Raw genomic sequence first — 24,912 nt, forward strand, 5'->3', positions numbered from 1 at the left:
AACTATTAGAGCTAGGGTTAATTTGCCACTCTAATTCCATCCACAGTAATCCCATCTTAGTTGTACCTAAGAAAAATGGCAAACCGAGAGTATGCGTCGATCTGCGTTTGCCGAACAAGTATATCGAATTACAACAAACAAAATCAGAAGGTACAAAAGACCTGTTACTAAAGGTAAGGTATAAACCATTTCTAAGCTCTCTTGATTTAGTGAGCAGTTCTAATCAAGCACTACTTACTCCCAAATCACAGGAATACACCGCATTCAATTTTAAAGGCCAACATTATCAGTATCGTGTTACATGTTTTGGATATAAAAATGGTAGTAGAGTATTGAATAGTATGTTACAGAGAGTATTAGGACCAGAACTGCACGCTAAAATATTAAGGTACATCGACAATCTCGCTTGTTTTACTGACACTTTCGAAGAACATCTTCAGCTGTTAAAACATTTTTTTTTCAAAAATTTAAAAAATTTAACCTTACTCTCAACATTAAAAAATGTTTATTTTGTACAGACTCTATTCCTTTCTTAGGTTTTCTCATCACCTCTGAAGGCATCCAAAAGGATCCCAAAAGTGCGGAAGCTATACGCAACTTACCTCGACCTACTAACATAAAATCTTTACAACCTGTTATAGGACTTTTCAATTGGTCTCGTTCTTTTGTTCCTCATTTTTCAGAAAAAATGAAACCACTTTTCGAACTTCTTAAAAAAGGTAAGAAATAGCGTTGCGAGGATGTCCACGAAAACGCTTTTCAACAAATCAAATCTAATATATGTAAAAATGTTCTTTTGTCACATCCAGATCTTAATCTACCCTACTATATTGAATCGGATGCCTCTCGGCTCGGAATCAGCGCAGTCCTCTGTCAGTATGTAGGCAATATTAAAAAGTAATCCAATTTATTAGTAGGACTCTGACGTCACCAGAGTGCCGGTACAGTGTGAATGAGTTAAAATGTTTGGCGATCATCTTTGCTGTTCGAAACTGGCGTCAACTATTAATCGGTCATCATGTCATTTTCATTACAGACCACAAAAATCTCAGCTGGCTGGACAAAGCTAAACCTTGGAACACCCATCTTTTACGCTGGAGTATTAAATTACAGCAACTGAATTATGAGATTCGTTACCAAAAATGTTCCGACAATTTGTGTGCAGATGCACTTTCACGTTTATTTCCTTCTGCAGATCTATCTACTAAACGTGTTTATTCTTTACAGGTCATCCAAGATAAAATCCTTAAGATATCACCCGAAAAACTTCGCTGGTTACAACGTGAAGATTTTAAATATTTACCTATTATTTCTTTTCTAGAAGGTGAATTGTTGATTTTGTGTTAACAAAATTTTCTTATCCTATTATAAGCATTAAGAGTTAGACTTCAAAAATTTCCTTGGAAGTATTTAAGATTAGTATCTCTTTACGTTCTTATATTTTGTTTTGAACAAATTATGTTTTACAAACGTCTTGTATAACATCTCACTACCACATAAAGACTAATAAATATTCTTTTTCACGCATTTTCGATAATGGTTAACCAGTTTTGCTTTAATAAAACCAAAGGGTTGTTTAGATGGAACCCTGCGTCTTCGTCAGTTAATGGATAAAATTAGTTAAATGATTCAACAAGATATATGTGTACTGGCATGCAAATTTGTAAAGTGTTTCAGATACACTTGGATGAAGGGGTAACTCGTAAATGCTTTTTAAAAAATGTTCTTTGTTGGAAGTATATATGTGTATCCTACCCATATTTGGAAATTTAAAATCTTTTTCTTTATCAGTATGCAAGATTTTGCGTTCTTAAAGTTCACACAAAATTAATCTCACGAATATTTATTCGTCTAAACCCTCAAAATTGTTACGAATTAACATCTGTTTCCAGGTGAATTAACCTATATTTTTACAACTATTCATAATCAGAATAATAAATCGAATTTTTTAAAATTCTCTTTAAAGTTAACATATTCATTCGTTTTACTCCAGTATTTTAAAAATATTTAGTGTTTTGTATTACAACATTTTATCTATATTTGTCAATTTTCATTTAAATATTTTAATAATTCAAGTATGAATATTAAAAAAAGAACTAAAAAACTAAAAATATAAATAAAAATAAATAAATAAAAGCAAAACTATACAGCCCTATAAACATTTTCACACATACAGGTGAAACGACGTATTCGTTTTCACGTAATCAGTTTCGTCCAAAGTGTTATACATATCACAAACAGTGAGTATGCCAAAGCTTGTTTTAAAGCAAATGTTCACATTAAAGTGTGAAAAAAAGAGGGAGGCTTTCACTCATGTGCTACAATTGTCTTCACACCCCATATCCCCAATTGTCAAAAAAACTAAATTTTACCAATTGGAACTCTCATCTTAGAAGAAGAAAAAAACATCAAAATATGGAATTTTCAGAAACAACTCATGGAATCTAAAATCAGCTAATAGCCATCCATCGAAATCAACTGTGTTTTAAACAAAATAAATAGCCCTAGTGATTCATAGTAAAAAATCTATATTATTTTAATTATTCACTGCGAATACCCACCCAACCAGGTACATTCTAGGAACGTGCCATTTAAGTTCCATATGTGCCGTTTACGTACCTGGTACTTGAAACATGTACATTTCATATGCATATCACGTGTCGCTAGGTACGTGCCTTTCGAGGAATTTCTGACACTTGCAAGGTACTTTTACATGCTTCACTGGAATGTGAGGAATGTGAATGGCACATACCCCATGTACCATGGCATGGTTGTGCGTAAGTTGCTTCGTATTGCGACTAGGGTTGCCAATTTAGCCACTTTGTGACGAGATCTGGCCATTTTGAGAACGTCGTTAGTCACATAATTTCCAAAGAGCCAATAGTGGCTTTTTAGCCATATGCTTTTCACTTCTATAGCCACTTTCTGAGTTTAGCCATATTGTAATATACATACAAAATTAATATATTGTCAGTTATATATGGTGCTTATTGGGAAAAACACTCCCCAAAAAAGTTCATCTTAGACTGGAGAAATGGTTATCCTTCCTTTTCCATTTTTATTTGGCTATGAAACAAATGCCGGAGACATATACAACCGCTATATACAACAGTGTGGTGTTGGAATGTGTAATGATTAGGATGTGATGTTTTATTTTATTTTTTTGAAATTTCAACACTTCCAATGTACCCGTAAAAATGTACTAAAGAAATAGTGCCCATGTTTTTTAAATATTCAATTAGAACTGGACAATCTACATGAAATTTGCAATCGATCAGTGAAAACGTCATCTTTCTAGAGCCTGTAGTTTCTGAGATCTCATTGTCGAGAAACATATATGTGTATTTTAAAAGAGCTCCAAAGATGGCAGCACAATTCATTTTCATGTATTTCGGAGAAGGCTTACTAAAGGCAAAGGCCTTTGAACAATAATTTAAAAGGATAAACTTTGTGAAAAATATTTATTTCAGTAATTTATTTAAACTACACTCTTTTAAAAATATTTGTCTTTGTTATAAACGTGAAATCACAAATAACCGTAAATCAAAGGTTTGAATGCTAAGATTATAGGTTAGAGCTCGGTCGCTCGTAAATGAACTGGCCACCTGGAATCTCTAACCAGGTAAAAAAATAGGGTATCCGTAGCTGGCGGAGAAAAATAATCAAGTCACTTAGGTATTCATCCCCATTGGTTTATTTTAGTCGCGATCTTCGTACATACGGTTGGATTACTTGCCTCTTTGAGGCTGAGGAAACAACCGTCGAATTATATTTAATACCTCCACGGAGGTTAACGCACCACGTTGATATTATCTGTTGACGACCTTGCAATTTCTATTGGCTAAACGATTTCTTAAGTTACTCTCCTCTTCGGAGGGTAGCTTATACATTTGACATCTCAACTTCACTCGTCATCTGAGCTCCTATGATGGCTACGTCCAAGCCAGTCATCTCGAAAAAGAAGACCAAAATCCCAACGAAGATAGTCAGCCGATCTCAATACCGGCCTGAGGACTTCCTTGTTCCGCTGGGGCGGCCCTCCACCTCCGGCACTACTGCCAAGTCAGGATCATCCTCTACTAACTGGTCGACGACAGACGTTCCATCCCTTGCTCCACCGCAGGACGACAATGCCATGGACTTTACCCTGTTTACTACACCCAAGCGACGTCGCTCGTCCTTGGAGTCCACACTGAGCCAACAACATTCATCAGACTTCTCTGCTTTACCGATGAGTAACCGATTTGAGCCTCTATCTACTCTCACAGCTGACGAGTCTCCTGTGATAGAGCCACGGCCCAAAAGCACCAAAGAGATTAAACCACCTCCTATTTACATTTACGGCATCAAAAACACTTACAACTTTACCAAAAGCCTTTCCAAGACCCTCAGAGAATCACCTCAGGTTCGGCATAACAAAGAACGTATTGTGATTCAGGTATCTTCTAGGGACGATTTCACAACTATCAAAAACTACTGCGAACAGACGAAAACTGAATACGCTACTGGCATCGCCAAAAGTGACCGACCCGTAAAGGTTGTCGTTCGCAAATTACCCATCGATACCGACGTCGCTGATCTTCAGTCTGCACTATTCACTTTAGGTTTTAAGCCGCTCACGATTCATCAAATGTCTCGTCGGGGCCCCACTGGTGGAGATAGAGTCCTCATGCCACTTTTTCTCATCTCCCTCGAGAAAACTCCAAATATACAGGAGATCTACAACATATCAGGATTACTTCATTATAAAGTTTCATTTGAGCCTTATCGGCCGCCGAGTGTTCTGCAGTGTTACCGCTGCCAACGTCTTGGTCATTCACAAGACACTTGCAAAGCTCAACCTAAGTGTGTCAAGTGTGGGCAAAGTCATTTTACGAAAGCCTGTGCCAAACCAGATGCATCTACGCCAGCAACCTGTGCAAACTGCGGAGGGGACCACCCAGCCAATTATCGCGGTTGTCCCGTCTTTCGCTCATACTCAGATGCTCTCAAGAAATCAACTCCTTCTGGCCGCAGCTCCGGTCCTACTGTATCAACTTCACTGGACAATAAGGCACCTCGCATCGACCGACCTCCACCACCAAATCAGGATGCTCCCTCTACGCCCAACACACCAGATAGTGCGTCTACACCATCCGTTAATGACTTCAATCTCCATTCACTCCTCACATACATCAAAACCTTCAACTTTGGCCGCATTATCTCTCATATCAAGAAAGGATTTACTAGATTTCGGGAAGCCACGGATCTTGCGTCCAAGGCTGCTCTCGTCATAGAGACATTTGCTGACATGATTGCTGATGGCTGCTTCTAACCAACCACTCATTCATCACACTATAACTGTTGTAACCTGGAATGCAGATGGTCTTACCGACCAGAAGAGTCTCCTAATTCGTTTTCAAGCAGAACATCAGGTCGATATCTTACTTATACAGGAAACTCACTTCACTGCCCAGGTTACACACTGGAGACTGCCCAACTACCAGTTATTTCGCCTCGATCGAGTTCAAGGACGGAAAGGAGGATTACTGATTGCCCTGAAACGAAGTTTCAAGGCTAGACAACTCCTTTTACCCCAGTTACACACACTAGAAGCTCTTGCTATAGAAGTCTTCCTCCCCGGGATTCCTCTCATATTGGTCACGGGCTACCGTTCTCCAGCACATGACTTAGATCCCAATGATTTCGACGCCATCTCGACCTTGGGCCCCAAGATCATCTTGGCAGGGGACTTCAATGCAAAACATGGGGAATGGCACTCCAGACGTTCCAACGAAAACGGACGAATATTACACCGGTATCTGCACACATCTCCATTCATTGCCTATGGGCCACCTGATCCAACTCACCATCCTAAAGCAGGCGGAGAACCGGATGTGTTGGACATAGTTCTAAGCAAAGATACCATCTTAGCTACACGTCCTTACGTGATCTCAGCACTGGACTCAGATCATGATCCGGTCCTTTTCAAAATTTCGCATCGTCATATCTCCCGTCCTGCACCCGCTCATATCTCCCGAACTACGAACTGGGATGTCTATAAGCAGGAATTAAACTCTTTGCTCGACATAGCCGCTCGTCCAAATTCTCCTGCGGAAATTGATCAGGCGGTCGCCCATCTCACAATTGCTCTACGTACGGCTGACTCCCTCAGCACATCAATAATTCCTGACTCGCAGTCCGATCCACACTGTGACTCTCCATTACTTCGTCTTTATATCCATCTCAAACGCTGGGCTCGAAGTACTTGGCAGCGCACTAGACACCCACTCTACAAAACACTATGGAACACCTTAAGCCGCAAAATCAAGACAATCACTAGAAGACAAACCGAGCAGTACTGGGAGACACTTTTTCGTGGGGTCACACTTAATGACACTAAAATCTGGCAGTATTCCCGCCTTTTCCAGCGCCGAGAGACTTCTCGTCAAACTCAAATACTGCAAGGTCCGCATGGGGTCATACATGACGACCAAGGGCAAGCAGACCTATTTGCTGCATCTCTAGAGCGCCAGTTTACACCTAATGCGACTCCTGTCGTTCCTCATATTCGGCAGGACGTTCGGGCCACTATGCGCATGCTCCATTTTCAACCAATACTTCCCCTGCCTGAGGTCGTAACACCAAGGGAAGTTGAGCGTCAAATTTGTCACTTGCCCAACAAAAAAGCGCCTGGAGTTGATCAGATCCGCCCAGAACTACTGAAACATGGGACACGGAAGCTACTCCTCTATCTTGCTGCTTTATTTACAGGCATCCTTCAGGTTTGCTACTTTCCCCGTGCTTGGAAAGAAGCGAAAGTCATTCTTCTCCCTAAACCAGGTAAAAATCCGACTCTCCCAGAAAACTATAGACCAATTAGCCTATTATCTCATGTGAGCAAACTCTTCGAACGAGTGCTTCTCGCCCGACTTCAGGAGCACGTCACCACTCTAGATATACTCCCCCACCATCAATTTGGTTTTCGTGCTAACCACAGCACAACAAGCCAATTAGTGAGGGTAGTCGACCATCTGACTACCTCTTTTAATCGACGACATTATGTTGTAGGTGTATACCTTGATATCTCGAAGGCGTTTGATAAAGTGTGGTTACCAGGCCTCATTTATAAACTTCGCTTACAAGGTTTCTCTTTACCTTATCTCAAACTCCTCACTTCATACCTCTTTCATCGCTTTTTCCATGTCTCTGTGGGACAGACCAAGTCTGCTCCCAAACCAATTCAAGCTGGTGTGCCTCAAGGCGCGGTTCTTTCGCCACTGCTTTACACCTTATACACCGCAGACTTACCCATTGTGCCACACTGTTTTCCTGCAACATACGCCGATGACACTGCTTTCTTCACGAACAGCAGCAATCTTCGTCTTTCCTACCACTACATGCAGCGGCAACTCAATGTCTTTCAATGTTGGGCTACCACCTGGCGCCTAAAAATCAACGCGGATAAGAGCGTTGCAGTCTGTTATAGCAAAAGACGCAGCAGAACCATCCATCGTTTATATTATGACAACATTAAAGTTCCACACCGTCTGCATGCTAAATACTTGGGAGTTATCTTAGATCGAGGCCTTACTTTTGGTCTTCATATCAGGGACATTAAACACCGAGCCCTTCGAAAATTATCTGCCCTCTATACTATTCTGCGTTGCAGTGCCTTAAGTCATGAAACAAGACTCCACGTCTTTAAAATGGTAATTTTGTCCACAATCACCTATGCATGTCCAGCATGGCAACATGCGGCACTCAGTCACTTGCGCACGGTCGAGAGTGTGCAAACCAGGGCAGCTCGTATCATAACAGGCCATGACCGATATACGCGTAATCGTCAACTTCTAGAGGACTTAAACATATATCCTATCCGGGACGTGTTACATCAACACCATACTCGTTTTTGGGCCAACCTCCCCCGCCACGTCAACCCCGCTATTGCAGCCATTGGCACAGCGCATACACACCGACGAACTTACAGGACGCCACGTTTGTAGCATAACTCTTTACCCACACTCTCCCCCTCACTGCGACAGTTGCAGCTGAAGGCCACATGACGTCGTCGTATCTCATGTTCTAACTCACCCCCCAAAGGTCTAATCATTTTCTCTTCTACAGCTGTCATCGAGTCAGGGACTTTTGTCCGATACTCGACACAAAACTACACTTTCAAGCTGAGCTGAGCTGAGCTGAGCTCGTAAATGTTACTGTAGTATTTTAATAGATAGTTAAATTGCCACACAGATGCCGGAGGAGGGCATATATTTTCAGATTTAGTTGCTTGGCTTTTTTTTAAAAGTACAAGCTGCTAAATTCGAACGTAAAAATGAAGCGTTAAGGTTTTAGTATTTAAGTACTCGCACCCCCAGTTGCATAGCACTGCCCTAAGGAACATTACTGACATGCCTAGTACATTCCTGGCACATGCCAATGCCAAGTAAATGTGTCAAGTACATACACGGTACGTGATATACACATAATAGATACATTCCTCGGTATGTGTCATGCACGTACTTTTGGGCGGAAGTAACCTTATTCCTTACATGTGTATTTCACATGATTGCTCTATTCACGTACCTATCATGTACATTCCAATGTACCTCGAGGAACATTCTTTACACATGATCAGTATGTACTTGTGTTGGGTGGGTAGTGTCCACCAAAAACAGTGTTGCTATTGTTTATCCCATAATCCTCCACACCCAATGAATCAAAAGTAATGTTGCCAACTCCATATTTGTTTAAAAAAGTATAAACCTCCAAACTTATTTTCCCATATGTGCTTATCCAGGATTCTCAACACATTACTTCGCTAACTCGCAATGTGTTGTTCCCTTGCAAATCCCAATTTGTAACCGTCAGCCTGGCCACAAGACTATGTTTTGGACGAACAGTGTATTTCTTTTTTAACTTTTATTCATGCAACAAAATCATTATTTTACTCATAAAAAAGCTATTTTGCTTGCTAGTAAAAACTCAACTCTTTCTGCAGGTGTTCCTCAGTTGCTTTTATCATTTCTCACGGTAAAACAAAAAACTTGTTGTTTTCTAATACAATGCTTATCGTCTAAACAAAGTGCTTCCTAGCAGCAAACTCAGTTTTTTCTTTCCCTAAAAATAGTTACCAACTTATGGTTTTCGCCACTATAACTATTTCCCATGTACTTTCTTCATAACAATATTTATTAAAGTTGAAAATATTTTTAAACACAAAGTTGATATTATGTGTAAACAAATTCTCGCCGTCGGTTGTGTTCTCGTGCACTCATATTGCGTCATCCTTCCTACTGTAAAAACAGTGTTCATGGCTTGTAGAAGTCGTAGGTAAAATAACTCATTCCCACAACTACCAACATTCGCTCCTTTCCACTGAACTGTTTTGTGTACAATAGTAGTGTAAAAAATCTAACAGTCATAGAAGGAATCTACCAGTTCAAACTGCAACACTCTTTTAACTATCACTTCCAAGTTTTATTCCCACGGGACCGAAACATGTGTTGCCAGTGCTTTCCATTATACCGGCGTCATATTTGTGTTGTGTAAAAATGCAAAAAACTTTAACATTTCTTTATTATTTTGTATAACGCACTACCGACCCTAAGTATAGCGAACGGGATGTTCCCAAGCGTTGGTAGAAGCGAAGAGTGAGCCTAAGCCGTCACAGTAAGAAGAAACAAAAAGTTTTGCCGCTATATTAACATAAGTGAAATACGATAAATAATTAAGTATACAATTAAAGTCTTATTTTGGTATTAAATAAAAAAGTAAACAACCGTTTTTTTTTAAATACAGCATTTCTTCAGAGTCAAAAAATCTCATCATGAATTAGTGTTTCCCATATCTCCCCGTCCCCCTCGGCCTAATTACACAGTGAAAGCCTTATAGTGCAAATAATAAGTATATAGTGCAAGTAATATCAAATAAAAAGGGTTATTTTTCTAGTGTTTTTATATAATGTGTGCATATCTACATCTACTATGCAATATTAAGTGTCCCTTTTTTCATTATTTCGTTTATTCAATTGCATAAGCGCAATTTCTTCTATTTAAGCGTTTAAGCTCTGTATAGTAAAAATTTTGTATGTTATTAATATTTCTCATTCTCTTCCACATTCGCATATATGCCTATTTCATAAATAAAAATTTATCTAGAAAAATATTATTGTCTTCATTCATGTGTGTATAAATCCCTGCAAGCAGTCGGCTTGCTAGTCGCGTATATGTATACGCATGCATACGCAAAAATAAATATAATCCAACCTAAGTCTCGAAAGCACCAACGTTGCTCATATCAAATCACTTGTTGTATTTCAATGTCATCAATCTGCGCCTAAACAAAACATTAGCCTAGACCAAAATTGTTATCAGCTATTTTCTTAAAAAGTTCTCCAAAAACCAGCGCCCGAGGGAAACGGTAGGTAACAAATGTTTCATAAATTGTTCTTAACGATTTTGTATATATTTTATAAACTAATATTTCTTCAAGTTTTCTATAATATTGTATTAATCACTTTTTCTGGAAATAATACACAAGAGATTATTTACTCTTTGGGTGAGTATCTTTCAGAAGCTTATTTTAAACAAACACAATCGATTTGTTCACAAATAGATGTTTAATTCACAACCCTACGATATAACATAAGTTATTTCTCTTGAAAAAGAAAATAATCTTAAGGTGTACTGTACGCTTGGGAATATTTCTTTCGGATGATGTTTTCAACATTTACTCAGGACGCTTCTTTCATATTTCAGTACATGACACAAGTTGTTTCTCATGAGAAGCACATATTCATGAAGTTTATTCCTGGGGATTAGTTCGTTTTGGACAATTTTCTCAAAATATTGTTTAGGTGATTTTGTTCATATTTCAGAGAGTTCATTAGCATTCCTACAATATCATTATACCATTTCTCTGGAAAAGTTCCACAACGACTAGATTGCATTTGGTATGTACTCTTTGGATGAAATTGGAACCGCGGTGGCTCAGTGATACAGCGTTCACCTCTGGTGCATGGGGTCCCTGGTTCGATCCCAGTTGGGCGAAGTGAACTTTGTGATGGACAAACACCGTGTGCGTGGGTTTCCTCAGGGTTCTCCCGTTTCCTCACACTTTCTTCATTCCACCATTTTAATTCATTTTTCATCATCACCGTCTCCTTTATTCTAGCCGGCATAACTGTGGGACGTAAAACTAAAAGATTTCGTTTCATTTCATTTTCTTTGGATGAAGTTCTCCTAAAACGCCTATTATCACTTCGTTCATTTTTCATAAATAAATCTTTCAGTAATAACTGCAGCGTAATATGATTTAATTTGTTAATGGGAACGAGAAAGTTTGGTGCCTTTGTATGTAGTTTTATTTATTTTTATTCTTTCACAGCACTTTGAACTAAAGAATAAATATTGTTGGGTTCTCTTGTTGTTAACTAGTTTTTTGTCTCTCTCTAGGATTGGGAAAACAGCATTAGTTTCTACACTTTAGACCATACCTGTGCTACACTAAAGAAAGTTCTGGAAAATACAAACTACATCAACTGGAGTCATCCAATGTTCTATCCTGGTGTACATGAACGACATTTGTCAGTCCTACTGGAAGTTGCCGATAAAAAAGGGACTACGGATTCAACAATGTGCGATATCTATTGGCTACATCGAGATGAGTCAAAGGATTTTGAGATCCCGTAAGCTTTATAGAAAGTACTATTTTAAATTTAAGGTTTTTATATGATTCTCTGCAGGGCTCTGGTACAGAATAGTTTGCTGGAGGTAAAAATTAAAAAAATATATATCTGATGTACTGGTTTTAACGATTTCGTTCATATTATATAAACCAATATTTCATTAAAGATTATATAATAATGGTATTAGTTATTTTTTGTGGAAAAATGCACAAACAGTGGTTTAATTTTGGACTCAGTATCTTTCAGAAGTTTATCTTAAAGAAAAATCAAACAAATTTATTTACATTTCGTGAACAAGTGTTTTGCTAACAACGCAGATGTTGATAACTATTTTTTATTAGGGTTAAAAGCCGTCCCAATTTTATCGGGTCAGTCTCTTTTGGAGTAAATTTCTCGTGTCCCCATGTTTCTCTGTCGAAACGTTAAAATGTCCCGGATTTCATGTTTGTTATGAAGTTCGTATTATTATTATTATTATTTTATTATTATTATTATTATTATTATTATTATTATTATTATTGAAATTTAGTTTCCACATTGTTATATAGATCCTTGAAAATACAGAAAACTCCATAACAGTTACAGGGAGACAGTTAAGTAGTATAGGACACATACTCTTTGAATTGTCTATATGTTTTTGATCAAGATCACACACTGAGACTTATAATATTGTATTGTTGCCACGTTCGTCTGTCCATTACTCTGCAAGATAACTTTTGAGGGAATGCGAAAATTTTAATTCTGTTTCTTGCAGTAGATAGATAGAGTGGTTATCTTGGTTGCCTTCTTTAATGGAGCGAACTCATTAACATATTTAGGGATAATGGTGACTTAGTTCGTTAATGAAGTCAAACACTTAACATCTTATCGAATAATGGTGACTAACGGTGGTTATTCATATTCCATAAATGAACATATTTCTCTTGATCCTCTTTAGCAGATTATATTATTTATCGTGTAATATGAGTACATATTATTTAAATTCTCTCACTTTTCTGTTATCAATTCGATCACTGGTTCGTAACTTGTTTACCTAGCGCTCCTTTGTAAAGTCTGTTCACTTCCCGCCTCCTTCCTCCCATGCCAAAGACAAAATGTCGAACATTTATAACATCTGTGAAGTTTGCTACAGCTGAACTGTAAATTGTCATTACAAGCGTTGCTCTATTCATAACTTCACAAATTATACTATTTCTTTCAGTAGCTTGAGCCCTCTTGCACCCACAAGGAGTGCTATCCTAGGTTGAGAACCATTAAATTAGATAAATATGATTCGCTCCTCACGAGAAAATATGAATTGCATTATTAAAGAAAACAAACAGCTGATAGGTCACCCTCCCATTACCTGCATGAAATGTCCCTACATCTTGCATTCTAAATCTATCCCTACAAGATGGCAGACGTACTTTGCATTGTCACAAAACAGTTGTTCATATAAAATACAAAATAAGCAGATTACAATACAAAATGATATAATGATGAAAGTACGTGTGACAATGCGACGCAGTGAATGAAAAAAAAATGAAATGAAGTATTTCAGCTTAACGTCCCATGGTTTTGCTCTTCAGAATAAGGGAGACGATGATTAAGAAAAGTGAATGATGATGGAAGTATTACTGGAATGGGAAAGTAGGAGAAAACGGAAGTGCCCCGAGAAAACACACGAACACGATTTTGTCCCCACAAACTTATTTGGCCGGGGATCGAACCACAGACCCCACGCATCAGAGGTAAGTACTCTTCCACTGAGCCACCGTGCGGCAAATGAAAAGCAAATGTTGCCTTGATAGCAGCGTCATCTTTCATAAGTCCTTCTGCCAGTGGTAGAGCGCTTACCTCTAATGCCTAGGGCCCTGGTTTGATCCCAACCAAGTAAGTTTGTGGTGGACAACATCGTGTCCGTGGGTTTTCTTGGAGTACTCCCGTTTTCTCCTACCTTCTCATTACAGTAATTCTTCCATCTTCCATTTTCACTTGCCTTAATCATCGGTCTCCCTTAGCCTAAAGAGCATAATCGTGGGGAAAAAAAATGGAAGATTTCATTTTCATTTTTACAAGCCCATGTTTCATACGTGTCGTTTTACAAGAACACCTAATAATTAAGAGTAGGCTGAAAAGTCATTCATTTACCTTATTTTTCCTATTATCCCATTAACGTTTCCAACGTAGTTGTGTTGAGTCGTGGCTATGTCCAGAGCGTAGGAGAGCCGGGTTTGGTTCCTGGCGGGAGCTCATGTTGTTCAAATCCAAAGTTAAGCTGTAGGTTACGTCTCATATAGCCTCGCTGATGAAGGGGAGCTACACTCATCTCCAACCGAAACTAAACCAACGCAGTTGTCCAACCTCTCTCATGTGATCTTCCTCGTCAAAACTGCTTTGATTATCGCAGACCCTTTGCTTCATGGGTGTGTCTGGCATGTTAGAGTTAAGGGGACATAAAGCTTATAGCTCTAACTTAATCTACGTCAAATCTGTGAGGGAATTGGAAGAGAGGTTTGATTAAGAGCTGGTGGGCTCCAATTTTTATCTCCATTGTGCAGGTGCTAAATGTCAGTTCAATTAGCTCTAATATTGACTTATAATATATTTATGAATTATAAATTACCCAAACAAAGGGGTGCAAATGGGGATAGGAACTGACAACTCTCAAGCACCCACCCAACACAAGTACATACTGGTCATGTGTAAAGAATGTTCCTCGAGGTTCATTGGAATGTACATGATAGGTACGTGAATAGAGCAATCATGTGAAATACACATGTAAGGAATAAGGTTACTTCCGCCCAAAAGTACGTGCATGACACATACCGAGGAATGTATCTATTATGTGTATATCACGTACCGTGTATGTACTTGACACATTTACTTAGCATGTGCCAGGAATGTACTAGGCATGTCGGTAATGTTCCTTAGGGCACTGCTATTCAACCGGGGGTACACGTACTTAAATCCTAAAACCTTAACGCTTCATTTTTACGTTCGAATGTAGAAGCATGTACTTAAAAAAAATCCACGAAACTAACTCTGAAAATAGATTCTTTTCTCCGGCATCTGTGTAGCAATTCATCTATCTATCTGTTAAAATGCTACAGTAACATTTAAGAGCGACCACATTCATCAAATATCATTACTTTTTTCTTGTATTTTTCAATCTACGGATCAGAGCTGTGTCAATCCATCTTACGAAATAAGTCTTAAACTTTACAACACTGCTACGCATTAAACACACATATTTTGTTCACTATTATGCAACCATCTTATATACACAATAACATGACGAAGTGTTATTTAAAAATAAAACAATACAATTTGCCAATACTGATTACTTACAGTATTTGTAAAATCCGATAGGCGGTAGCTGTATTGTGTATAATTTTACTGAAATTTCTTACAGATTGTTTAAATTGAAGTTACTTGGATTTATCTTAATACTTTACCATTGTGTGAGCTCACTTTTCCTAAATCTTTATTGTGCCATAAGCTGGGGGTGGAAGGACATTGTTCGCTAGTGGTCTACTATGCCACGCTTAATTGCATGCATGGGGAGCATGCCCGCGACCGTTTGGTCTATTTAATGGACTGGTTCCGCAAGAATGTAATGCACCCCGCCCGTAGTTCCACAATATACGCTATTGTTCCTCGTGCACGAAGTGCACCGTCAGAATTTGTCCCCTAATTCTGACTCGCCGAAGCGATGTAACCCCCATTCTCTGAGGGAGTGGGATACGTCCACTGCGCGGCCAGACCGAAGTCCTGAGTGCCTACCAGTAAACCTATTGGTTGAGGCAGAATGCTAGCGAGTCAGTCCTACCATGCTCTGCAGGCATGGCGCCCAAGCGTTTCAAGGCGAGCTCACCTCCCCCATACGCTCACCGTTACCCGGATTCCTGGGATTAGCTCCCGCATGGTACCGAATCCCACGGTATGACCACAGCCCGGCAGAATCCAACCCAAATCCGGGGCCCGAGGCGATGCCCGAGGGGGCTTATTCAATCGCGGCCCTGCCTACCTCTATCATTCAACTGGCAACCGCCTTGTCGTGTAGAGGTACCACGCACACGTCGAGATACTCCCGTATCTCATCCCGGACCCAATGGTACGTGTTAAGTCACCATTTGAGTTTCGTGCCGGCCGATATCCCACAGAGTTTCCTCCCTTTAGCAGGTTCAGAACCGTTATCCAGATCTCTGGGATTTGCCCCTCCCCCACTTCCGTTTGGTCTCCCCACAGGCTGGAATCCGCACTTCCCCCCCCCGGTAGAGTCGTCCGAAAAATACGGTACTTCCTCTATTTACGGTAGAGGTACGCCGTACATTACCAGAGCCAATGACTGATGTAGACCGTCTGCTCAAGGCAGACATTGTCATTTGGGAGCCGTGTCTCCCCAAGCCCCGAGGAGCCGTGTCTCCCTGGTAGGCGCGCTCAAACAATACGGGGCTACCTATCTTTTACTTGTTTAGGTACCACGTACACGTTGTAGCTAAGCTACTTGTCCGAAACCCAATGGTACGTGCAGGCCACCATTAGAAGGGACACCCACACCCTTCAAGCAATACGGAACTACTTCTTATGACGGTAGAGGTACACCGTACATTACCAGACCCAATGGCTGATGTAGACTGTCTACCTTTAAAGACAATGGCCATTTAGGAGCGGCGGCTCCCCTGGTAGGGTCATGTGCCCCTGCACCCAGTGAATGTGTAAGCCTGGGCCGAAGGAGAAACCCACTTCCTCAGCACTCCTGAGGTACGAGTATGCGTTAGGATACTGAGTATCCCATCCCGGACCCAAGAGAATGCATAGCACTCTCTTTGAGGATAACCTAGATCATCCTCCCGGTAGGGCACTGGATCTGCCCACCCAGGGCACACCAGCTACCCACTCTTTCATACGTGTTGGGGCACCACGTAGCCTTATCTCCCGGACCCAAGGGCACGGCCTAGTTGCCCATTTCGGAGGATACCCGAAGGCTCACCTCCGCCGGTAGGTACGGCAGTCAAGAATACCTACCTCACTGAGGACGTGATGATGTCACGCGTACTCTCCCAGATCCAATGGCACGAGTTAGTCGCCCATTTCGGAGGATAGCCGCAGCCTCACCTCCGCTGGTAGGTTGTTATCCTGGTTCGCACCGACAACTAAATAATCGTTGCCAGCTTTTAGCAGAGGATAGACAAGAGTTAAGCGTGTTCCCACGCTGCTCCCGAAACCCTATCTCCCCCTGAGGGTTACCGAGCCACCACAAAACATGTGACCCGGCCATACACAGGGGGTCCCTCCCTCTTTCTCAGCACGGGCTTGGGACCGGCCACGGCGGGTGGAAGGACAGACAAAGCCGTTAAACAAGACTTCCGGTATTTACGCACAGAATAGTTTGAAAGTTAAGAAGCGAATATTCGGAGCCAAGAAGATCGGGAATGGGTAATGGCGGAAACCTTATAACAAGAAACTGCATAGTTTATACCGTTCACCAAACATTGTTAGGGTCATCAAGTCTAGAAGGCTCAGGTTGGCAGATCATGTACCCAGAATGTAAGAATGTAGGAACGCTTTCAAAGATTTTACTGGAAATCTAATCGGGAAACGTTCATTAGGAAGACCTAGGTGCAGATGGAAGGATAATATTAAGATAGATCTCGCAGACATAGTAGGACAAAGTAGAAACTGGATCCAGTTGGCTAAGGTCAGAAATCAATTGGAAGCTTTTGCGAACTCGGTATTGAACCTCCGGGTTCCACAGACCAAGAGTTAGTTATAATTTGGAAGTGTAATAATAATAATAATAATCTTTATCTACTCTAATAAGTTTTATTTGTATTTTGTATAGAACTCCACAACACGCCGACTTTGTTCCTTTGCTACCTTCTGATGCACATAAAATCCAAATGTATTGGCCACACGCCACAGAGTCATCCTTAAGTTACATTAAGAAGACCATCGAACAGAATGGAGGAATTGGATTATTCTCGAAGATAACATCTGAGCTTGCAGCCTGGATTTTGTGGACCAACTATGGAGGTTTAGGTATGCTACATACTATGAAACAATACCGCAGACAAGGCTATGGGAAGTTGCTTGTAAGAGCTCTGTGTAGGAAGATTTCTGAAGCCGGGATTCACCCATATGCTGTGGTTGTCAAGGACAATGAGCCATCCAAGGCATTGTTTGAAAGTTTGGAGTTCACCTTTGCTTGTGTGACAGGCTGGATCATGTACACTCCCCAAAAGGATTCAAAGTGAACACACTCTTTGGAGGACTGTATTGTAAATTTCACGGATTTAGGAGAAATTGACAGTTATTAAAGCTGCTGTTTTATGACAATCTGACGTATGTATTTTCAAAATTTCAACTTTAATAATAAGGGCAGTTGAATTTCTTGTCTTCTGTATTCCTTCTTAATTGTTAAAAAACGACTGTATCAAGAAAATCGTAAAGTCATGAGTGATTAAATCAATAGTTGAACTGCGTGGCTAAATTAAGCACACAAATATATTTTATATGGTACTTACATGTGCTTAAGTTACTCTTGCATTAGGGACACTACCAGGATACTTTCGAACATCATATGTATACTGCGAAGACTAACAAATGAATATTTTTTCAAAAGAATTGCAAATACTAGAGTAAATATATTTCCAACAAAACTGTCTTCCATAATCTAAAATGTTATTATGTTAATGGATATTGTCTAATCAATATGCTTCTACAAAAATATAGTACACTTTTAGAAGTCTCCGCATTTTGTAAAATATTTGTAGTGTACATTGTTTCAAATTTATATTAAATAAATAGTTTTTTTTTAAAATTTGCAATTTGAAAATTTATTTCTTCATATACTTTAAAACTCTTCTTCCGAAAAAGAAAAGGGGTTATCCAGTTCCATATGTCACAACCAGGAAACATTAAATTTAATCTTCGATGATTTACATGTTTCGATTATAATTATTAAGTATCATTACTATTTGATTTTATGCAGATAAAACATTTTCATGCTACTGAATATTGAAGTTAAGCATTATGTAAGAGTAATATTAATTAAAATAACTTAAATAATAAATTATGCCTGTTGTAATGTGCGGTTGCGAAACAGACCCTACTTACTTTAAGGGAAGAATGCAAACTGAAAGTATCCTATCCTAACTATATACCTTATATAAAACTACATGAACTCACTCACTCACTGCCATAAAATGACGGGCATTTCCGGTTGACGTGGAAAGTAGAAATTTGGTATGATTTTAGCATTTCGGGACTAACTCACAGGAAAATAGCCAAAAGTGAATATTTTTAGTTTCTAGGGTGTCTAAACGGAGCTGAAGAAATGTTTTGTTATTTAAATGGGCCATTTTTGGATAATTGTCTCATGTTTTAGATACTTATAATTGGAATAAATACTTAAGATTGCATGCTTGTACGTTTTTAATGGGATTATTTAACAAACTCACTAAAAATAAAAAAATTAAATTTTAGAGTGGTTATATGGGGAGTTGAAAAATATTTCCTATGCTATTTACATGGGACATCTAGACCCCAAAATGTTTAGACTTTTGGCAGGTTTAGAATGATGAAATTTGGCATGATTGTCTACTTCCGGGACTAACTCACAGAAAAATTGACAAAAGCGAATAATTTTTAGTTTTTAGAGGGTCTAAAGGGGAATGAAGAAATTCACCGTGTTATTTAAATAGGACTTTTTTGAACCTATAATATCATGTTTTAGCTTCTCCGTGGCTAAGCGGTTAGCGTACGCGTCTTTGGCGTGGGAGGCCCGAGTTCGATTCCCGGCGGGAGCTCATGTGGTTCGGATTTCACGTTAATCAGTAGGTCGACGGCTCATGTAGCCTCGCTGCTGAACGGGACGTTAAACTCAAAATCAACTCAGCTCAAAACTATACAACAGCAAGTCAGTAATTTACCTGCAATTGATGGATGTAATGTCTTTGAAGTATGTAAATTCTTATTAAAATTTGACTTGTTACAAGCCAAACTAGATACTTCTATAGAAGCCTTGTTAGTAGCCTCCTTAAATAAATGTACAGGCCTAGCATTCGAAGAAATGCAGCGGTTGTTAAATGTCACTACTGACTGGGAAAGAATTATAGTTGCATTTCTTGAAAGATTTGTTACTCCGCTTGTAAAAATAGAACTTTTGAAAATAACGTTGTATAGAATAATGCAAGCCGAGGAATCTCTGGTAGACTTTATTAAAGAAAAGTTAAGCGTATTATTTATTTTTGATATGAAAATGTTGGAGGATGAATTAACTAAAACTATCGCTAACCTTGTACCACCTGAAATATGCGACCTAATGTTAATTACTCAGGTTCATCATACTAAGAAAGAATTAATTGAATTTGCAGAAAGTTATGAAATGAATAGGCTTTATCGTTTAGATTATAAATTTATTGTTCAAAAGCAACACCAGAATGTAAAGCCCCTTGGTTATGTTAGTGAGAGGAGTAGGCAGAGAAATAATTTAAGTAATGTAATTCTTGTGGTCTTGATAATCATTTTTGGAAAGTGTGTCATAATAATGGGACTCTATCATTACTCTTCTTGAATTTACTGGGATAACAAATTTAAACGGATTTATAGAAGATTGAGTTCTTTTCGTTAGATCTTAATTATTGAAAATATAACCAGCACATACTTCTCGTCTTACTAACTTTTCAATTATTTCAACCAACTGAGAATCCCTCTTTGTAATATATCTAAATTGTGTTTATCTAAGTGCAATCTCCATATATTAGCTAATCTCAAATTATTATTAAAGGTGGCTAAACCAACGGGACTGTATAGGATATTAAATTCAAAAAGAACATAGATCCCGATCAACACTTCGGCCACTAAATTATCCCCGGAGCGAACGTGTTTAATCTTAAAATTATACTGGTACAAACTCTCGATCAGAGGTTTATATATGAGAAGACGTTTTGAATTTCCTAGAATCCAAGTCAGAATCTTGTTGTCAGTTAAGACATGGAATTCATTAACTAAATAATGTCTATATTTAGAAATAGTCTCTACCAAGCTTATGAATTCAATTTCATCAATGCATCTATCTTTGTCGGCTTCTGACAGTTTCTTACCATAAAACAAACAGGTTTCAAGTCCCCGTTGTTATTATCCTGCGAGACACACCACGCGAATCCTTTTAGATTTCCATCCAGGTTAATAACGAACCTTTTGTTCAAATTTGGGGTTTTTAAAGCTACGTACTCTATCAAAATATTCTTACACTTATCTAAGATTTTCTGATGTTCTTGAGTCCTGATAAATTTCGTATTAACTGACATCAAGGAACGCAAGGGTCCCATGGTTTACTCTAATTCTGCTGCAAACTTAGAATAAAAAATAAACATCCCAAAATTGTCATACCTCTTTTATTCCTACGAGGTGAAATTTTCTTAATTGCTGCAGCTCTCGCTGGACCTATTTCCATCTGCTCTCCATTTATAACGTATCGTAAGTAATTAATTTTACGATATAGCATGAAACATTTATCTGGAAATATATTGGCAAAATCTCTCAAGTACCTTTTCAATTATTCTTTTGTGCTCTTCCAAGGAGCTGGTTGAGATTAAGGCGACGCCGAAGTATACTTTTACGCCTTCAGGTTCTAAATCACCCAAATATTTCTTCATAACTCTAGCTAGAATATTGCTTCCTGTCTTAATTGCTACCGGTACCCTAGAATATTGATAGCAACTTTTAGGAGTCACAATAATCGTAATATGCCGTGAGTCCTGATGCAATGAGAACTGATTATAAGCTTTACGGAGATCCAGCTTTAAATGCACCCTGTTAAGCATTCTTGGAGACAGGTACACATAATTGACTATCAAATTGTTGGCCTTAATATAATTTCCTACGAATCTATTTCTATTATTCTTATTTCTAACCAGAAAACAATTATTCGCATAGTTTGAATGGTCTACCTCAACCAAGATCCCTTGTCGAACTAACTCCCCAATTTGTTCTTCGAAAATTTTCTCTTTATTCCGCGGTATTGAGAACGGTTTCTCCTTAAATAGCTTAATTTCCTTTGAATAAATTCTCCCTACGAAGCCCTATATGCAAATTATTCTATCACATCAGAATAATCATTTTTCATCTTCTCGATGAAAGACAAGGTATCCGAATCAAAATATATCCAATCGTCATGATTCAATTTTGGTTTTTCAACCTGTATGTGTAAATGGTTTTTCACCTGTTCTTTATTCTCATTCTCACCCAGAGTCCAATTATCATGAACCAAAAACTTTCTAAGGCATGGAAGCTTTCACTTTGCTCCAAATCAACATCTGAAGCTTCAGAATCGCTTTCGAATAAATATCCATCCTTCAATTTCTAACCTGTTCTCGATGTTTATCATTATTCACAACCACCGGAGGGTCGTTCGAAACCTTCAATACTTTACTTGGATCTTCAAGTTTCACCTTCTCAAACTTCTCAATTTCCTTAACCTCATCATTATTTTCTTTCTTCTTCGTCCGTCTTCTCCTCTTTTTAGTCCTAGCTGGTTTCGGAATCATTTTCTTGACGTTTAATTGTACATATTCATTTATATTTATTTCACCTTTCACAGGGAACTGAAGTCCACCAGATTTCATAGTCACTACGATCCAATGTTTTCAGAGAATTGACATCACTATGTTCGTCCTTAACTCCCGTTGAAATCATCGTTAAATCCTTAAAAATATTGAAGTTAACTTCACTTACTTTTCCTCTTATCGACGTTGACTCATATAACAAATCTGTTTGTATCATGGACGGTTTAGTTTTACCTGACGTCTGTTCATACCCTAAGTCTTCCTTACTGTTGCTGTTCTCCTGTTCCGACTGCAATTAAATCTCTCTATCACCACGTCTACATTCCCTTTCAACCTCTATTCGAAACTCATTCAACTGCGATTAAGATTAATGATCAATATTTAACAATAACGATTCCGCATTTGATAATCCAGATCGCATTGGGTTTCCTTGTGTGAAAAACCCAACGATTCAGAATCTTCTCTAATATATAAAGACGTTATTCCATCTTGCTGACACGTAAAGCAAGCTACGTTCGAAGCTCCTTTCCCAAAATCTTCCGGATTGTCACCAGTTTACCAGATTTAAATCGTCTTTTTTATCCTTAACCAGAAGATGGAAATTCAGGCAAATAATCCTCCTGCCATTATTCAATAACAATCTATTATTTGAATAATCAATTTCTGACTTCGTCTTCCTTACAAACGGCGTCCCCAACAAACACTCGCATGAGAGTCTATCCACGATTCGAAAATCAATTCTTTTAAAATAACCAGCTAATTTCAAATTCAGAATCACTTCTCTATTAATCTCGAATGTCAAACCCGATGGTTCAATTATTGTTCTACCTTCCACTTCCTTATCGAATCCCTCCGCACCACAGCGTCTCACAAAATCTTCCACAACGAGATTAAAACTAGATCCAATATCTAGACAAATGTCAGTAAAATTATTATTAATCTTCCCTAGAATAAAAGATGCAGTAGTATCCTTTAATTCAGAAGATATACTTGCACTTAAGTTTTCACTAACGCCGGTACAATGATTATCTTTTGGATAAAGACCAACTGGAGACATCACACTACGAGACCTATCCCTCATTTGATTCGATGAACCCTTACCAAATTTTGAATTATTTGGACCTAAACTACCTTTCTGTAATTCATTGTAATTATCACTGCTACTAGACAGTACTAAATTCAGTTTTCCTTTAGCTACCTAAATGTTTATGGTAATCAAGATGCTTTCTAGTAATTAAAATATATTGATCGGCAATTTCTAAAAGTTCTATCCTATCTCTAAAAATATACAAGTTTGACAAACGGAATTTCTGATTTGGATTGATTCCTCCCAAAACTATTTTTAACAAGTTCTTCTTCAGACGCTCTCATTCCTAAAACATTCATAGAAATCATTACAGATCTAACATAACAATTAACCAACTCATTTAGTCTGTTTTTTTTATAAACACGCTCCGAAATTGAGTGAACACAAACAGGCATTAAAAATTTGAGTTACAGCAAGTTTTGCAGTTTCCCCATTTACATTTACATTCAATGCTCTTAAAATCTCTCGCAACACTGTCCCTTCATATCTATGAATCAAGGCAGTCAATACCATACCCAGGGAATAACTAGTCTCAGGTACAATTTGTTCTATATTAGATAACACATCGAACATTTTCAAACTATTATTGCCATCAATGTTCTTAAAATTCTTAAATTTATTTTCCGGAAATTTACTGATTTTATTGAAAGTATGTTTCAACATCAAATTATGTTCCACTTGCGCATCTAACATTCCGAAGTTAACATCCAATCTGACATCGTGAATTATTGGTCTTTCTACAAGAAAATTCAAGTTATTTTGGTCAACCTTCACATTCGGAATCTGACCACGTCGATCATTTCCAAATCTCGGAGTTAAATTTCTTATATTCGAAACTCTCTAATAATAATTGCCCAAATTAACATATCTATTACTATTATCTCGAAATTGATTACCAGTTCCTACATTGGAACACCCGGTATTATCGCTTCTGATATCAAACACCCGAAATTCAGAAAATGTCACTTGTCTAAGGTATCTTCCATATACAGACATATAAGGATTAGCTAATCTACTAAACGTATAAGTTGAATTCCCCAATTCAGGATTACGAACTGGAAAAATTGGAGACGGCATGTGTCTTATATGATAACTTTCAGCCGTAAGAAGAGTCAATGACATTTGAATATTTCCGAAACTTGAACGCTGAGCGACATCAACTTGACCCGTGCCATCAACACATCATCACAAACCACGTATCGTCATTTGGAATATCAATGCTTACGTAATCTCGTTCAGCGTACATTGCCACTACTAATATTTACCCAATACCAACCACTACCACTACAGTAACTATAGAGAACCACAATGGAAATAGCTACCAGAGATTGAAAAATAATTTATTCCATGAAATTTGAAAGGAAAATTATTCGACTAACAAGATGTGCAAATTTTCCCATAATCCATTTATATATATAATACATATTAACAATTCAACACGTAAGAGGATATTCAGTAAACCTCTTATTAAATAGGGAATTCACAAAAAAAACTCCAATTTATAAATATATTCCGAGTATTTAACATTATTAAAATACACAACCATTAGCTATGTACTTTCCAATTAGCAAATGACCAAAAAATAAAAAGGTTTGGAATTGCGG

General features: G+C 38.3%; 1 protein-coding gene across 5 annotated transcripts in view; it reads left to right on the forward strand.

Moving 5' to 3' along the window:
- LOC145688249 (uncharacterized) overlaps nt 1-18,473 on the forward strand; it is a 277,974-nt gene extending 259,501 nt beyond the window's left edge. For all 5 annotated transcript variants that reach the window (XM_081762192.1, XM_081762195.1, XM_081762194.1 and 2 more), the window contains 2 exons: nt 11,436-11,668; nt 17,496-18,473. In XM_081762192.1, the coding sequence (XP_081618318.1) occupies nt 11,436-11,668; nt 17,496-17,907 (645 nt within the window). In that variant the 3' untranslated portion in view covers nt 17,908-18,473. The remainder of the gene's footprint in view (nt 1-11,435; nt 11,669-17,495) is intronic.
- The last annotated feature ends 6,439 nt before the right edge of the window (nt 18,474-24,912 follow it).

The sequence above is a fragment of the Thermobia domestica genome, chromosome 6 (assembly GCF_964235325.1).
Source record: "Thermobia domestica chromosome 6, izTheDome1.hap1.1, whole genome shotgun sequence".
Lineage (NCBI taxonomy): Eukaryota > Metazoa > Arthropoda > Insecta > Zygentoma > Lepismatidae > Thermobia > Thermobia domestica.